The sequence below is a fragment of the Ranitomeya imitator genome, chromosome 2 (genome assembly GCF_032444005.1).
Source record: "Ranitomeya imitator isolate aRanImi1 chromosome 2, aRanImi1.pri, whole genome shotgun sequence".
Lineage (NCBI taxonomy): Eukaryota > Metazoa > Chordata > Amphibia > Anura > Dendrobatidae > Ranitomeya > Ranitomeya imitator.
In genome coordinates, this window is record NC_091283.1 from 670,291,825 (window position 1) to 670,305,805 (window position 13,981).

At 43.5% G+C, this 13,981-nt stretch overlaps 1 protein-coding gene across 8 annotated transcripts in view; it reads left to right on the plus strand.

Annotated features, from left to right (window-relative positions):
• ERLIN1 (ER lipid raft associated 1) overlaps nt 1-13,981 on the plus strand; it is a 265,288-nt gene that overhangs the window by 177,081 nt on the left and 74,226 nt on the right. For all 8 annotated transcript variants that reach the window (XM_069753034.1, XM_069753030.1, XM_069753032.1 and 5 more), the window contains one exon: nt 1,694-1,773. In XM_069753034.1, the coding sequence (XP_069609135.1) occupies nt 1,694-1,773 (80 nt within the window). The remainder of the gene's footprint in view (nt 1-1,693; nt 1,774-13,981) is intronic.

The following is a 13,981-nucleotide window of genomic DNA, read 5'->3' on the forward strand; positions in this document are numbered from 1 at the left end:
CAAATATTGTCAGAGCGACTCGCCTATTACAATGGACTGACAGTAAGGTAAGGGCATCCCACTTTCTGCCCACACCACACTTTTTGCTGCCATCACTTGCTGATTGATAGACCAGCAAGTCCTGCCCTGGGTAATATACTAGGGTGCACAACACCCAGGTTTCCCAACACCTGATCGGTAGTCTTCTTGTAATCACAGGGTACCATAGCTAAGCTGTACTTTCCCTCTTCAGAGTTGTGCGGGCATTTAGAGCATTAAGGAAAAAACGTATTACATTTTAGATTTTGTATACAAAAAGAGTACAGTGATTTAACTAAGTTACACAAATCTGAAATAACAGAAAGACTTGCATAAAAGCAAAATAGTATAAAACAAAAGGGATCAATGAAGAAAGCACTTGAGATTAGATCAGAGAGGAACTCTTTGCAGAATTTTGTACAGATCTACATTACACATTGTCCTCCTGGGATATGATCATGAGTTTCTTTATATAAGATGTTTATGAAAGTTGGATAAAGGATGTTTAATTGTTTGTACGGGAAGAAGAGACAAAGACTTGATTCTAACTTTTCATATTTTCCCATAGGAGCCTCCTAGTGAAATTATTTGACCGCCATATTTCCGAGCATACTTTCACTATCCTAGACACACCATTCATGATTATGATATACCCATAATAAGAGTTGATATTACATTATTTGGTTTCCCAAGGTCAAAAAATCTTTGCACTTGAACCCACAGAACTGATTGTCCCCTAGTCATCATTATATCTGTGGATGGTGTTGATATTAGATAATAATCGATATGACATGGAAATATTGCATTTCCATTGCCATGTGAGATCTTTGAATCTATTGACCTACAGATGACCTTATTGATCTTTTATGTAGCACCTATTTGCTAAAGAGGAAATACATTATCAAAGTTTGCTCCTCCAGAAATTGGCAGCTACTCGCTAATTTATCTACCCACAGGAGAGAATCTGTCAGGTGCCAAGTGATATTGGTCTTATTTATCTAATCCATACTTAATCTATCATAAAGATTACACAACTGCAAATCTTGTCTCTGGTAATAGCTAACTTGGAATAAGACTATTTTATCAACAATCCTATGAGTTGATGTTACATTTCAAGCAAACAATCGATTTGTGATGATGCATTTAATAAAATGTTTCACAGTTTATGTGAATTCCAAGAAATGTAGGACCTTAATAAAAACAACTGTAAATTTAACATTAAGTAGTACAAAAATACATTATTAAAGGCTAAACATTGAAGGGCTGTCAAATCGTCTTTCTTCAAGAGCGCACCTCTCCTCTTTCTGCTTGCCAAGAGGCAGTTCACGCCGAAACTTCAGTTCGGAGTAGTGACATGGTTGCGTCGCTGGTCTGTGTGCTCTCCCATTCTTCAAGGAGAATCAGAGGAGCGCAGAGGAACTGAACCTAACTGGATCCCGTCAGCTTTGGAGCTTACCTATGAGACCACCCACCACTAATGCACTGCAGAGGTGGCTGGTAAACTAAGCAACAAGCAGTAAACTACACAATTGAAAATCCCTCCATTTTTGAAGAGGTACTTTTTTTTTTTTTTTTTAAGTAATTTGCAATTGTAATCATTTAAGAAGGTGATACAACTTTTAAAAGTTGCTAGCTAAAATTAAATATTTTACTACCATTTTTGTTTGTGTTTCAGACTCCGCTTTTCTTGCCAGGGAAAAAGCAAGAGCTGATGCTGAATACTATACTGCTCACAAGCTTGCAGAGTCTAATAAGGTGAGGCATTAGTCTGAGAATGGTTTATTGCAGATATAATTATCCACTTCCATTTGATGAGACTAGAAAAGAGTCAATTGTGGCAACAATCTTTCTTGTATGTTACAGGGTCTAGATGTTTTCACAAATTTAACAAGATATTTGTCACTATTATACTATGTGATAACTAGTTTCTCTCCAGTGTCTTCATTTTTCTCTGTCTGGAGATCGTTAAAAAAATCCTCCCTTCTGTGCTATATGGTTGAACCACCTAAGGCATCTTTTACATGTCAGTGTGTCCAGTACACGTAATGACAGTTTTCACACATACTGGAGACACTTACACATGCATACCCAATTCAAGTGAATTTGTCAGTTATCTCTGTTACCGACTCCGGATGCTGAAGAGACCACTCTCATCATTCTTCCCTGCTCTGCCCGGCGAGCAGTGCGAGCAGGGGAGAATGTTGAGAGTTGTATTCAGCTGATAACTGTTTGAGCAGGTTGCGGCTGATGGGACTACTACTCCCATTCGCCTACACCTGCTGCCGCTAAGAACAGTGAGAGCAGGCGGCAGCTGATGGGAGTATTTATCAGCCTCATCCTGCACTATATAAGTAAATGAAAAAAACTGCGTGTTTCCCTGTATTTTTGATAACCTGCCAGGCAAAACTGACAACTGGGGGCTGCAACCTTCAGCTGTCAGTTTTGCCTGGCTGGTTATCAAAAATAGACTGGTCCCCAAGCAATTATTTTAATTAACTAATTGTAAAATCAGGCGTGAAGTCCCCCCCCCTTATTTTTAATAACCAGCCTAGCTAAAGCAGAACGCTTGGGGCTGGTATTCTCCAGCTGGTAAGGGGCCATGGTTATTGACACTCCCTAGCCTGGTCCATACATGCCTATCGGGAAAATAACATACTGTGGTGTCAAAGTGTTTGGCCCCTTCCTGATTTCTTATTCTTTTGCATGTTTGTCAAACTTAAATGTTTCAGATCACCAAACAAATTTAAATATTGGACAAAGATATCCAAATAAACATAAAATGCAGTGTTTATATGAAAGCCTTTATTATTATTAAGGGAAGAAGAAACCTAAACGAGCAGGGCCCTGTGTGAAAAAGAGCACAGTGACGACTCATACAAGAAGTCACAAAAAAACGCCACAACAGCATCCGAAAAACTGTAGGCCTCTGTTGCCTCAGTTAAGGTCAGTGCTTATAACTCTACCATAAGAAAGAGAACGGGCAATAATGGCCTGCTTGACAGAGTTCCAAGATGAAAACCACTGCTGAGCAATAAAAACATAAAGGCTCATCTCCATTTTGCCAGAAAACATCTTGATGATCTCCAAGACTTTTTGGGACAATACTCCTGGGGACTGAAGAAACAAAAGTTAAACTTTTTGGAAGGTGTATGTCACATTATAGCTGGCGTAGAAGTAACACAGCTTTTCAGAAAAGGAACATCATACCAACAGTAAAATATGGTGGTGGTGGTAGTGTGATGGTCTTGGGCTGTTTTTGCTGCTTCAGGACCTGGAAGACTTGCTGTGGTAAAAGGAACCATGTATTCTGCTGTCTACCAAAAATACCAAAGGAGAATGTCAGGCCATCTGTTTGTGACCTCAAGCTGAAGCGCACTTTGGTTAGGCAGCAGTGCAATAATCCAGAACACACTAGCAAGTCAGCCTCTGAATTGCTTAAAAAATACAAAATTAAGACTTTGGAGTGAGATCCTATGGCATGACCTTTTAAAAAGGTGGTTCATGCTCGGAAACCCTCCAATGTGTCTGAATTACAACAATTCTGCAAAAATTAATGGGCCAAAATTCCTATAGAGTGTTGTAAAAGACTCTCTGCCAGTTATCGCAAATGCTTGATTTCAGTTGCTACTAAGGGTGGCTCAACCAGTATTGGGTTTAGGGGCAATCACTTTTTCGCAGGGGGTCCTGTAAATTTGGATTTCTTTTTCCGCTAATAATAAAGACCTTTTAAAAACTGCATTTCGTGTTTACTTGTGTTCTTAGTCTAATAATTACATTTTATGTTCTGAAACATTTAAGTGTGACAAACATGCAAAAGAATAGGGAATAAAACTTTCTCACAACTTTACATATAGTGGGTACGGAAAGTATTCAGACCCCTTTAAATTTTTCACTCTGTTTCATTGCAGCCATTTACTAGATTAAAAAAAGGTCATATTTTCATATTAATGCACAGTCTGCACCCCATTTTGCGTGGAAAAAACTGAAATGTAGAAATGTTTGCAAATTTAATAAAAAGGAAAAAAATGAAATATCACATGGTCACAAGTATTCAGACCCTTTGCTCAGACACTCATATTTAAGTCACATGCTGTCCATTTTCTTGTGATCCTCCTTGAGATGGTTCTACTCCTTGATTGGAGTCCAGCTGTTTTTAATTAAACTGATAGGACTTGATTTGGAAAGGCACACACCTGTCTATATAGGACCTAACAGCTCACATGCATGCATGTCAGACCAAATGAGAATCATGAGGTCAAAGAAACTGGTCAAGGAGCTCAGAGACAGAATTGTAGCAAGGCACAGATCTGGCCAAGGTTGCAACAGAATTTCTGTAGTACTCAAGGATCCTAAGAGCATAGTGGCATCCATAATCCTTAAATGGAAGAAGTTTGGGACCACGAGAAGTCTTCCTAGACCAGGCCGTCCAGCCAAACTGAGCAACCGTGGGAGAAGAGATGATGGTGAGAGAGGTAAAAAAGAACCTCAACATCACTGGCTGAGCTCCAGAGATGCAGTAGGGAGATGGGAGAAAGTTCCACAAAGTCAACTATCACTGCAGCCCTCCACCAGTCGGGCCTTTATGGCAGAGTGTCCCGATGGAAGCCTCTCCTCAGTGCATAACATATGAAAGCCTGCATAGAGTTTGGTAAAAGAAAAAACACATGAAGGACTCCCAGACTATGAGAAATAAGATTCTCTGGTCTGATGAGACAAAGATAGACCTTTTTGGTGATAATTCTAAGCGGTACTTGATGGTGGTCCGATTTTAACGCATCGGGTATTCTAGAATATGCATGTCCACGTAGTATATTGCCCAGCCACGTAGTATATTGCCCAGCCACGTAGTATATTGCCCAGCCACGTAGTATATTGTCCAGCCACGTAGCATATTGCCCAGCCACGTAGTATATTGATCAGCCACGTAGTATATTGCCCAGTTTGAGGAAAATGTGTATAATAAGTTTTTTTCCCTTGCCAGCACATATAGGGTGGGCATTGACCCCCCTTCACTCTGAGATTAGCTGAGGGATTTGGGCACTTCTGACCATGGTCCAGAAAACACATGGCAGCTGTAAAACCCCCTCTCCCTCCCTTCTCTCTTTGCTTGCTGGAATTTGAGTGAAGCTTTGCTTCTCAATGCTCTGCCCTGCCCCCAAGCCCAGTAAGGTTTATTGCGCTTGTAGCGGCACAAATCTCTCTCCAGCTAGAACTGGTCTGATATCCTTCTCAACGACATGCGGTTCTTTGTTCGGTTATAGTAAGGGTACCGTCACACAGTGGCATTTTGATCGCTACGACGGCACAATCCGTGACGCTCCAGCATCGTAACAATATCGCTCCAGCGTCGTAGACTGCTGTCACACTTTGCAATGTACGACGCTGGAGCGATAATTTCATGACGTATGTGCGATGTAGAAGCCGTTGGTTACTATGCGCACATCATATACAATATCGTGCACACCTTTGTTACACCATGTGATCATGCCGCCACAGCGGGACACTAGACGACGAAAGAAAGTTTCAAACGATCTGCTACGACGTACGATTCTCAGCGGGGTCCCTGATCGCAGGAGCGTGTCAGACACAGAGAGATCGCTGGAACGTCACGGATATATCGCTGGAACGTCACAAATCGTGCCGTCTTAGCGATCAAAATGCCACTGTGTGATGGTACCCTAAGATATTGGGCCACCGATTTGGGCTAGAAAAAGAAGTATATATTGCTAACTGTTGTGAATTCTGTTGTCGAACTCCCTCCTGTGATCGTGAATGGTACTTCGGCGAGTTCTGTCCATGGACTCCCTCTGGTGGCTGTGAGTGGAGCTGCTGCTTCTGAGGTTCCTTCCACAGGTGACGTGATTTATCCTTTGGTTGGCTGCTCTATTTAACTCCACTCAGATCGTTACTCCATGCCAGCTGTCAATGTTCCTGCATTTGTTCAGTTCGCTCTTGGATCTTTCTGGTGACCTGTCTACTCCAGCAGAAGCTAAGTTTCTGCCAGTTATTATTTGTTCATTGTTGCCTTGTCCAGCTGGATATCATGATTTTGCCTTACTAGCTGGAAGCTCTGGGATGCAGAGTGGCATCTCCGCATCGTTAGTCGGTGCGGAGGTCTTTTTGCACACTCTGCGTGGTCTTTTGTAGTTTTTTGTGCTGACCGCAAAGATACCTTTCCTATCCTCTGTCTGTTTAGTAAGTCTGGCCTCCCTTTGCTGAAACCTGTTTCATTTCTGCGTTTGTGACTTTCATCTTTACTCACAGTCAATATATGTGGGGGGCTGCCTTTTCCTTTGGGGAATTTCTCTGAGGCAAGATAGGCTTTATTTTCTATCTCTAGGGCTAGCTAGCTCTTAGGCTGTGAAGAGGCGTCTAGGGAGAGTCAGGAACGCTCCACGGCTATTTCTAGTTGTTGTGATAGGATTAGGGGTTGCCGTCAGCAGAGCTCCCACATCCCAGAGCTTGTCCTGTGTCAGTTTAACTATCAGGTCGTGCTGGGTGCTCCTAACCACCAGGTCCATAACAGCTAACCTCCATCGGTGGATCTATCAGCCACTGTAAGTCCGAGCCTCTAATTCCACCAGGTAAATAAGTACGGATTTCTCTGGAACTGTACGTCCCAACTAGCCCAAATTTCATTAGAAAGCCAATTTTAAAATAAGCTGAATGAGGGGTGTGCTGGGATTCTGGCATGTCCTGGAGCCGAGATACGAGCATTATAAAACTTTGTGTTAAATTTGGTATGTTTGAGGAGATGGGAGGGTCCGAGGAAACCAACCCTTTAGTGATGTCTCGAGGCTGGGGTTTAAAAGTCTCTACCCTTAACCCAGCCTTCAGTCTGAGTTTTACTTGAGGAGCTGTTTCTATCCAGACCTCCTGATGCACTGGGACATTTGGGGTTCCGCCTACCAGCATGGCTTTGCCTGAAATGAACTGAGAACATGTGAGTTTTACCTTATTTAATCCCTGTTATTTTTTTTTTTTAAATTCGTTTATTAATCACAATAAAATACAGTATAAACGTTTGTCTTTGTGATTGACTTGCACGATTACATTCGCAAGATAGAAAAAAGACATTAGAGCATACATATATATTAATCATTTGTATTTATATGGAATAAGATATATACGTGAAATCATGGAACTGTCAGTATTCAGAGTTCCTAAACTATAATCAAACCAAACTAAACTAAACTAGACTAAACTAAGCCTTCAAAACTATTACTACGCCGCCTTTTAGCAGTAACATTACACTTCCATTGCGCAACATCTGCAGAACAAGAGATCATATAGACTGTATCTTTATCAATCAGTTAATTCACAAAGTAAGATGGGAGGCATTCCACCTGTCCCAGATTTTATTGAATTTGCCCGGGCAACCCCTATTCTGGTAGAGTGTGCGTTCATATGAGACAGTTGTGTTCACCAGCTCAACCCAGGACCTAAGTGTAGGGGGTGACCTTCCCATCCATCGTAACGCCAACATTTTTCGTGCCAAAAATAGTACCTCCCGTAAAAAAATTCCAACATAATGTTCCCAAACCTCCGCATCCCAAACTCCAAACAGACAGACCAAGGGCTCAAGAGGGACCGGGACTGACAAAAGTGAGGTCAATAACGACGTCACCTCTCTCCAATATTGAAAAATAATTGGGCACTGCCATATCATGTGTATGAAGTCAGCATCCGAAGAGTGGCATCGCAGGCACTCCGACGTCGAGTATCGACCCATCCGAAAAAGTCTCACTGGGGTCAAATATGACTGATGGATTATATATAATTGGGTCATCTTGTTATTAATTGACGGGGATACTTTAAGGGGAGAGTCCAGAACGTCCTCCCACGCCTCACTCTGCATATCAGGGATAAGTCCCTCCCACTTGCCCTTAACCAAGTCTATAGCCGAGTTCGCTCCCATTGACAACAGATATGTGTATAAGGATGAAATAAGACCCTGAGGTCCCTGCGATTTAAGAATGCCTATCAGTGGCAAAGATGAGATGTTGCGGTTTGCTCCCACATTTCTGGTATATGACTGAATAGCTGTTCTAAGTTGTAAATAACGGAAAAATTGAGATCTTGGAAAGGCATATTTAGCTTGCAGCTGTTCGAAAGACATAAAGACCCCTTGATCATATAAATCCCCCACCGAAAGAACCCCGTAAGAGATCCAAAAACCTGCAGATGGGTGATCCATCAGCATGGGGAAATAACCATTGTCCCATAAAGGCATTTCAGCAACAATATCTTCAAATCCAATAGCTTTTTTAATCTGCCTCCAGGTTGATCGTGCCAGTCGGAGCATGGGTAGCATGCGGGGAGCGCTTATTTTCCCCGACTCCAAAAGGCCTAATGGACATTTAGCGCTAACGGAACTAACCAGATGACTCTCAGAATTAGGGAGGTTATTGTGAGGCATCCATTTACTCAGTGCCCTCGCCTGTCCCGCCAAATAATATAAAAAAAAATCAGGCAATGCCGCTCCTCCCCCCTGCTTAGATCTCTGTAGAGTGGTTAATTTAAGCTTAGGCCTACTTTTTCCCCATATGAATGAAACAACCTGAGAGTTTAAATTGGTAAAGAAGAACTTCGGTACAGTTACTGCGCTGTGTTGAAGACAATAGTTAAATTTAGGGAGCAGTATCATTTTAATGAGGTTAATACGACCTGCTACAGACAATGGAATCTTGCTCCAAGATGTAAATTTCAGTTTAGCGTAATCCAGCAGAGGAAAAATATTGAGGTGTAAGTCTGACCCACTATATTTAGACATATATATACCTAAGTACTTAAAGTTAGATACTATAGGCAATGAGGAAAGGGCACTGAGATTAGACGCTGGGGTCTGAGAGAGAGGCAATAAGGCAGATTTATCCCAGTTAATATATAGGCCTGAGAACCCACTAAATCTATCTATGGTAACAATCACCCTCGGTAACGTCTCTTCCGTGTTATCCATGAATACTATCATGTCATCGGCGTATAAACCAATGGTATCAGTGCGATCCGCTATTTTTATACCCTCAATACCGGGGGAGGATCGAAGACGTATTGCCAACGCCTCTATTGCTAAGGCGAATAGGGCTGGGGAAAGGGGACACCCTTGACGGGTTCCCCTATATAGTAAAAAAGGCTCAGAGATGGAACCATTTACTATTATACGGGCCTTTGGTTTCATGTATAATATATTAATCCAATTCAGGAATTTGGCTCCAAAACCATATTTCTGTAGGCAGGCGGACAAGAAGGGCCATTCAAGAGAGTCAAACGCCTTAGCTGCGTCCAACGACGCCAACGCCCAGTTATTATCAGGTAGTAGAGAACTGTATTGGATTATCGATTGAACCCGCCTGATATTTATAGAGGTACTCTTACCAGGCATAAAGCCAGTTTGATCCGGGTGTATAATGTCCAGTATGATAGAGTTCAGCCTAGTGGCTAAAATTTTAGTAAAGATCTTATAGTCTACGTTTACTAACGATATGGGGCGATAAGACCCACACTCCAATGGATCCTTCCCCTCTTTTCTGAGTACAATAATATGTGCCTCATAAAAAGTATCGGGCAGACATCCCCCTCTCCATATCTCTCTGAATACTTGTAATAAAAGTGGAGCTAGTATTTCTCGGTATTTCCTATACAATTCGACCGGGAAGCCATCCGGCCCAGGGGCCTTCCCAGAGGCCATATCCGTTATAGCTTGCTCTATTTCCTCTAGGGTAAATTCAGCGTCCATAAAAGCCTGCTGTGTGGAATTCAGTGTAGGGAATTCTATATCGGATAAATATTCTAAACAATCTGAAACACTGAAATCACTCTTGGACTCATACAACCCCTTATAATAATTATAAAAGCACTGAAGTATTTCCTCGGTGGTGGTGTTCAACGAGCCACCTGGCGAACGAATTTGTATTACCATATTAGACGTATTGTGTTGACGTACCAGGAAAGCCAAAAATTTCCCCGCCTGATTCCCCATTTCAAAATATGATTGTCGCGTAAAAAACAGCTTACGTTTGGATTTAGTGTCCAGGTGCTGGGCATATAATCTTTGCAGGGTTAACCACTCAACCTTATTGTTGTTAGTCTGACTGGCTGTATATGCGATCTCAGCATCTTTCAAGCGTTGCTCAATCTCATCGTCGTCTCTCGATGTCACCCTTTTAACATAAGAAATCGTAGAGGACAAACAGCCTCTTAGGTACGCCTTAAGGGCGTCCCAGAATAAATTAATATCCTGAGGTTCTGGGTGAGATCGAGTATAACAATTCAACTGATCAACTGTTCTATCATTTGAGTCTATTAGTTTAAGCCAAAAGGGGTTTAACTTCCATATTCTACCATTAGTCAGTTTCCCAAATGTAAGCGTGAGAATAACTGGGCTGTGGTCTGAGATTCCTCTATTGCCATGCTCTATACCGCTTACCCATTGCACCAAACCGCCAGACCCAAAAATATAGTCTATACGGGACAGGGAACTCTTAGTAGATGAGTGGCAGGTGTATCCTTTTTCCCCAGGGTGACGTATCCTCCATAGATCCACCCAGCCACTATTTTCTATGAACAGTGCCAGCTGAGTCGGGGGCAATGAAGACAGCAAGGACTGAGGCTCCCCAGATGACCCATCTCCCAGTCTCAACCTATCTAGACAGCTATCCATAACCAGATTAAAGTCACCCATGCAGATGACATGTGCGTCTGGATAATTTAACGCAAAACTCATTGCCATTCTAAGTATTGAAATATTAGCTGGAGGGGGGTTGTAAATGCACAATATAACATATTCACGAGAATTAATTAATGCATGAACAAAAACAAAACGTCCCTCTGTGTCCCGCCGAGTCGTCCTGGCCTCCCACCGAACATCTCTATGTATCAACAATGACACTCCTCTCGAGTAGCTGGTGTGGAACGCATGAACATGCCACTGTACCCAGGGTTTCTGTACACTTCTGGCTGTATCTCTAGTTAAATGTGTTTCTACCAAGGCCACAATATGAGGATGATACCGCCTGATCTGGGAGAACACCTTAATTTTCTTCCGGGGTGATTTAATACCCCGTATGTTCCAGGTCATACATATCAATTTAGACTCCATATTCATTCCTTGACCTATGGTGTACAATGGTGGTCGAAATAGATCTACAGACTATGCACAAATAATTATAACAGCTCCTAAGGCGGCTTTTACCTAAATGCTTATTAATGCTAGTTAAACTTGACAAAAAAAAGAGAAAACTTAACAAAAACTGAACAATCTCGGAGCATTGTTTATCGCTCCCATCATCAAATAAACCTGGGGATACCCCCGCTGACTCCAGCGTCCGGTATTGTTGGTATTTGAACGCTCCCAGAGAGAGCCCCAATTTCAAAATTTGAAAAGAAGCATTAGTTGGTCGGAAACTTATCAGGGTTCTGTTGCATTAGACCTCCCACGGGATCGCAGCCAGTCCTCTGCCTCCGATGGGTCAGTGAAGAACAAGGAGGAACCATTGTAGACCACCCGGAGACGTGCTGGATAAATCATGGAGTAGATGATACTCCTGTCTCTGAGTTGTTTTTTGACATCCATAAATTTTGCCCGCTGTTTCTGAAGTTCAACGGAGAAGTCTGGGAAAATCGAGATTGTAGCGCTATTAAACTTGATGGGACTCTTTTGTCGTGCCAATCGCAGAATAGCATCTCTGTCCTTACAATTAAGAATGCGTGCCAGGAACGGTCTGGGTGGGGCTCCAGGAGGAAGGGATCTTGTAGGGACTCTGTGGGCTCTCTCCACCGAGAATAATGGGGAGAATATGTCTCCCAAGGAGGATTTGAGCCAATCTTCCAGGAATTTTTCAGGTTGTTGGCCTTCTGAGTGCTCCGGTAGACCAATAATGCGAATATTGTTTCGACGCATCCTGTTTTCCAAATCGTCTGCCTTTTGTTTCCAGGCATTTATAGACCCGGCAACTTTCGCTAGTTTGGCCTCCATAGGTTTGATAGTGTCCTCCACCTGAGATACCCTTGTTTCAACTTCTGTTATGCGTCCCTTCATGGTTTGCATGTCTTGCCTTAGGCGCCCCACTTCCGTATGTACATCCTCTATTTTTTCGGAAAGAGACGTCCTAGTTAGAGATATGGCTTGCATTAATTGTTCAGATGCTTGCTTAAGAGTCAAATCATCTTGCTCGCTCTCATCAACACTATCAGAGAGACGGTTTTTCCCACGCTGAACTTGTGAGGAACTATTTCTAAGAGATCTTGCACCATCTGAAGTGTCACTTCTAGCGAATTCCTTTAGTTTGTCAGCTGCAGTTGTGTTCTTTGGACGATGCATGGTTAATAATTGTGTGGCCCAACAAGGTGATTAAATTAGGTCCGTAGATTTATCACACGATCACACCAGGGCTGTGTATGAACCCGGCCGGGCACCCCTATAGTCAGGAGGTATATTGGTGTATAGTCAGGAGGCACAGGCTGCCAATATGGCGGAGACCCCTGTTACAGGGAGAGCTTTTTGTAGCGATGGCAGCAGGGGGGAGGCCCAGTAAAAGTGCAGCCGGCCAGGACGTGGTTAATAGGGGAGCGTGGGGCTCAATCTTCCAGAGCACTCACCACGATTCCCCGTAATATGTGCAGAGCAGGTTAAGTGCTCACCTCCCAGTCACGCTGCGGTGATAATGAGCCGCACCGCGCCTCCTACTGCAGGAGCGCGCGCCTCGGTAATGGCTGCCGCCCGCACAGCCGCCGCCGCCAATGTGAGTTTCTTTGTCTCTCCGCCTGGCCCGAATCCCGCAGCTCTCACCTGCGGGTTTAAGGTACCGTCCGGTGACCAAGGGGGGCTTCAGCCGCAGCCACAGACAGCCTCGCGCCGCCTGCCCGCAGGCCGTCTTCCCAGAAAGATGGCCGCCGCTACACGTGGAGCTCACCGCTCCGCAAGATAAGTCCTCTCCTCCGGTTTCCTCCAGCCACAGCTATGGTCTTTTTTCAGGGGGTCGGCAGCCTCCAGGCTCCCAGAGACCCCAGCAGAAGCAATTGAGTGCACAAAAAGGGGGTCCTTTATGCAGGATATATGCAGGATTTTTAGGAGCTCTCACTGTATGCGTCCTTCCTCTCTCAGTCCATAGCCACGCCCCCAATCCCTGTTATTTTTATAATTACCCTTGTACATATTTTCAATTGTCTCATATTGTAACATCTTTATATACCTTTGTAAATACTGCCTTAATCTTTCGGAGTAAAATATTTAATACTAGTTTCGTTCTTCCTGCTCTAAAACGTACCCTAAGTCTTCTGATGGGAATTACGCTACTGTTTTGGGTTAGCTTCGGACCCGTTTAATCGAAGCTGGTGGCAGCATACCGTGTGCTGTGCCTTTGGGAGTTGTTGTAGCGATGGCGGCGTTGATAATTACCGTATTGTTCCTGCATGAGTGGGAGTAGTTATATCGCCTCGCTGCAGAGTGCCCAATAGCCAGTACATAGCAGGCAGCCTTTCTGGCGACTAATTACCCTAGGTGCAGTACCTAATCTGACCTGAGGGTAAGGGGGCGCCAGAGAGCTGCAAGTTCAAGCAGAACTGTAAAGCGGGATATACATAAGTCCCTGCAGTTCGTGTTATATTGGAGAGCAGTGGGATAACTAAAATAAGCCCCTGCTGTAAACTAAGAGGTCAATAGCCTTGTGTTTTTTTCCATCACATTGTAGCAGTAGAGGGATAAGTAAGATGAGCCCCCCTGCACATGTGGTAGCCGTCTGTTGGCCTTAAGTCACCCCGATCCGTGACATAGGGGTGACGGTCACGGTGTGATCGTGACACCCAGCCATGTAGTATATTGCCCAGCCACGTAGTATATTGCCCAGCCACGTAGTATATTGCCCAGCCACATAGTATATTGCCCAGCCACGTAGTATATTGCCCAGCCACGTAGTATATTGCCCAGCCACGTAGTATATTGCCCAGTCACGTAGTATATTGGCCA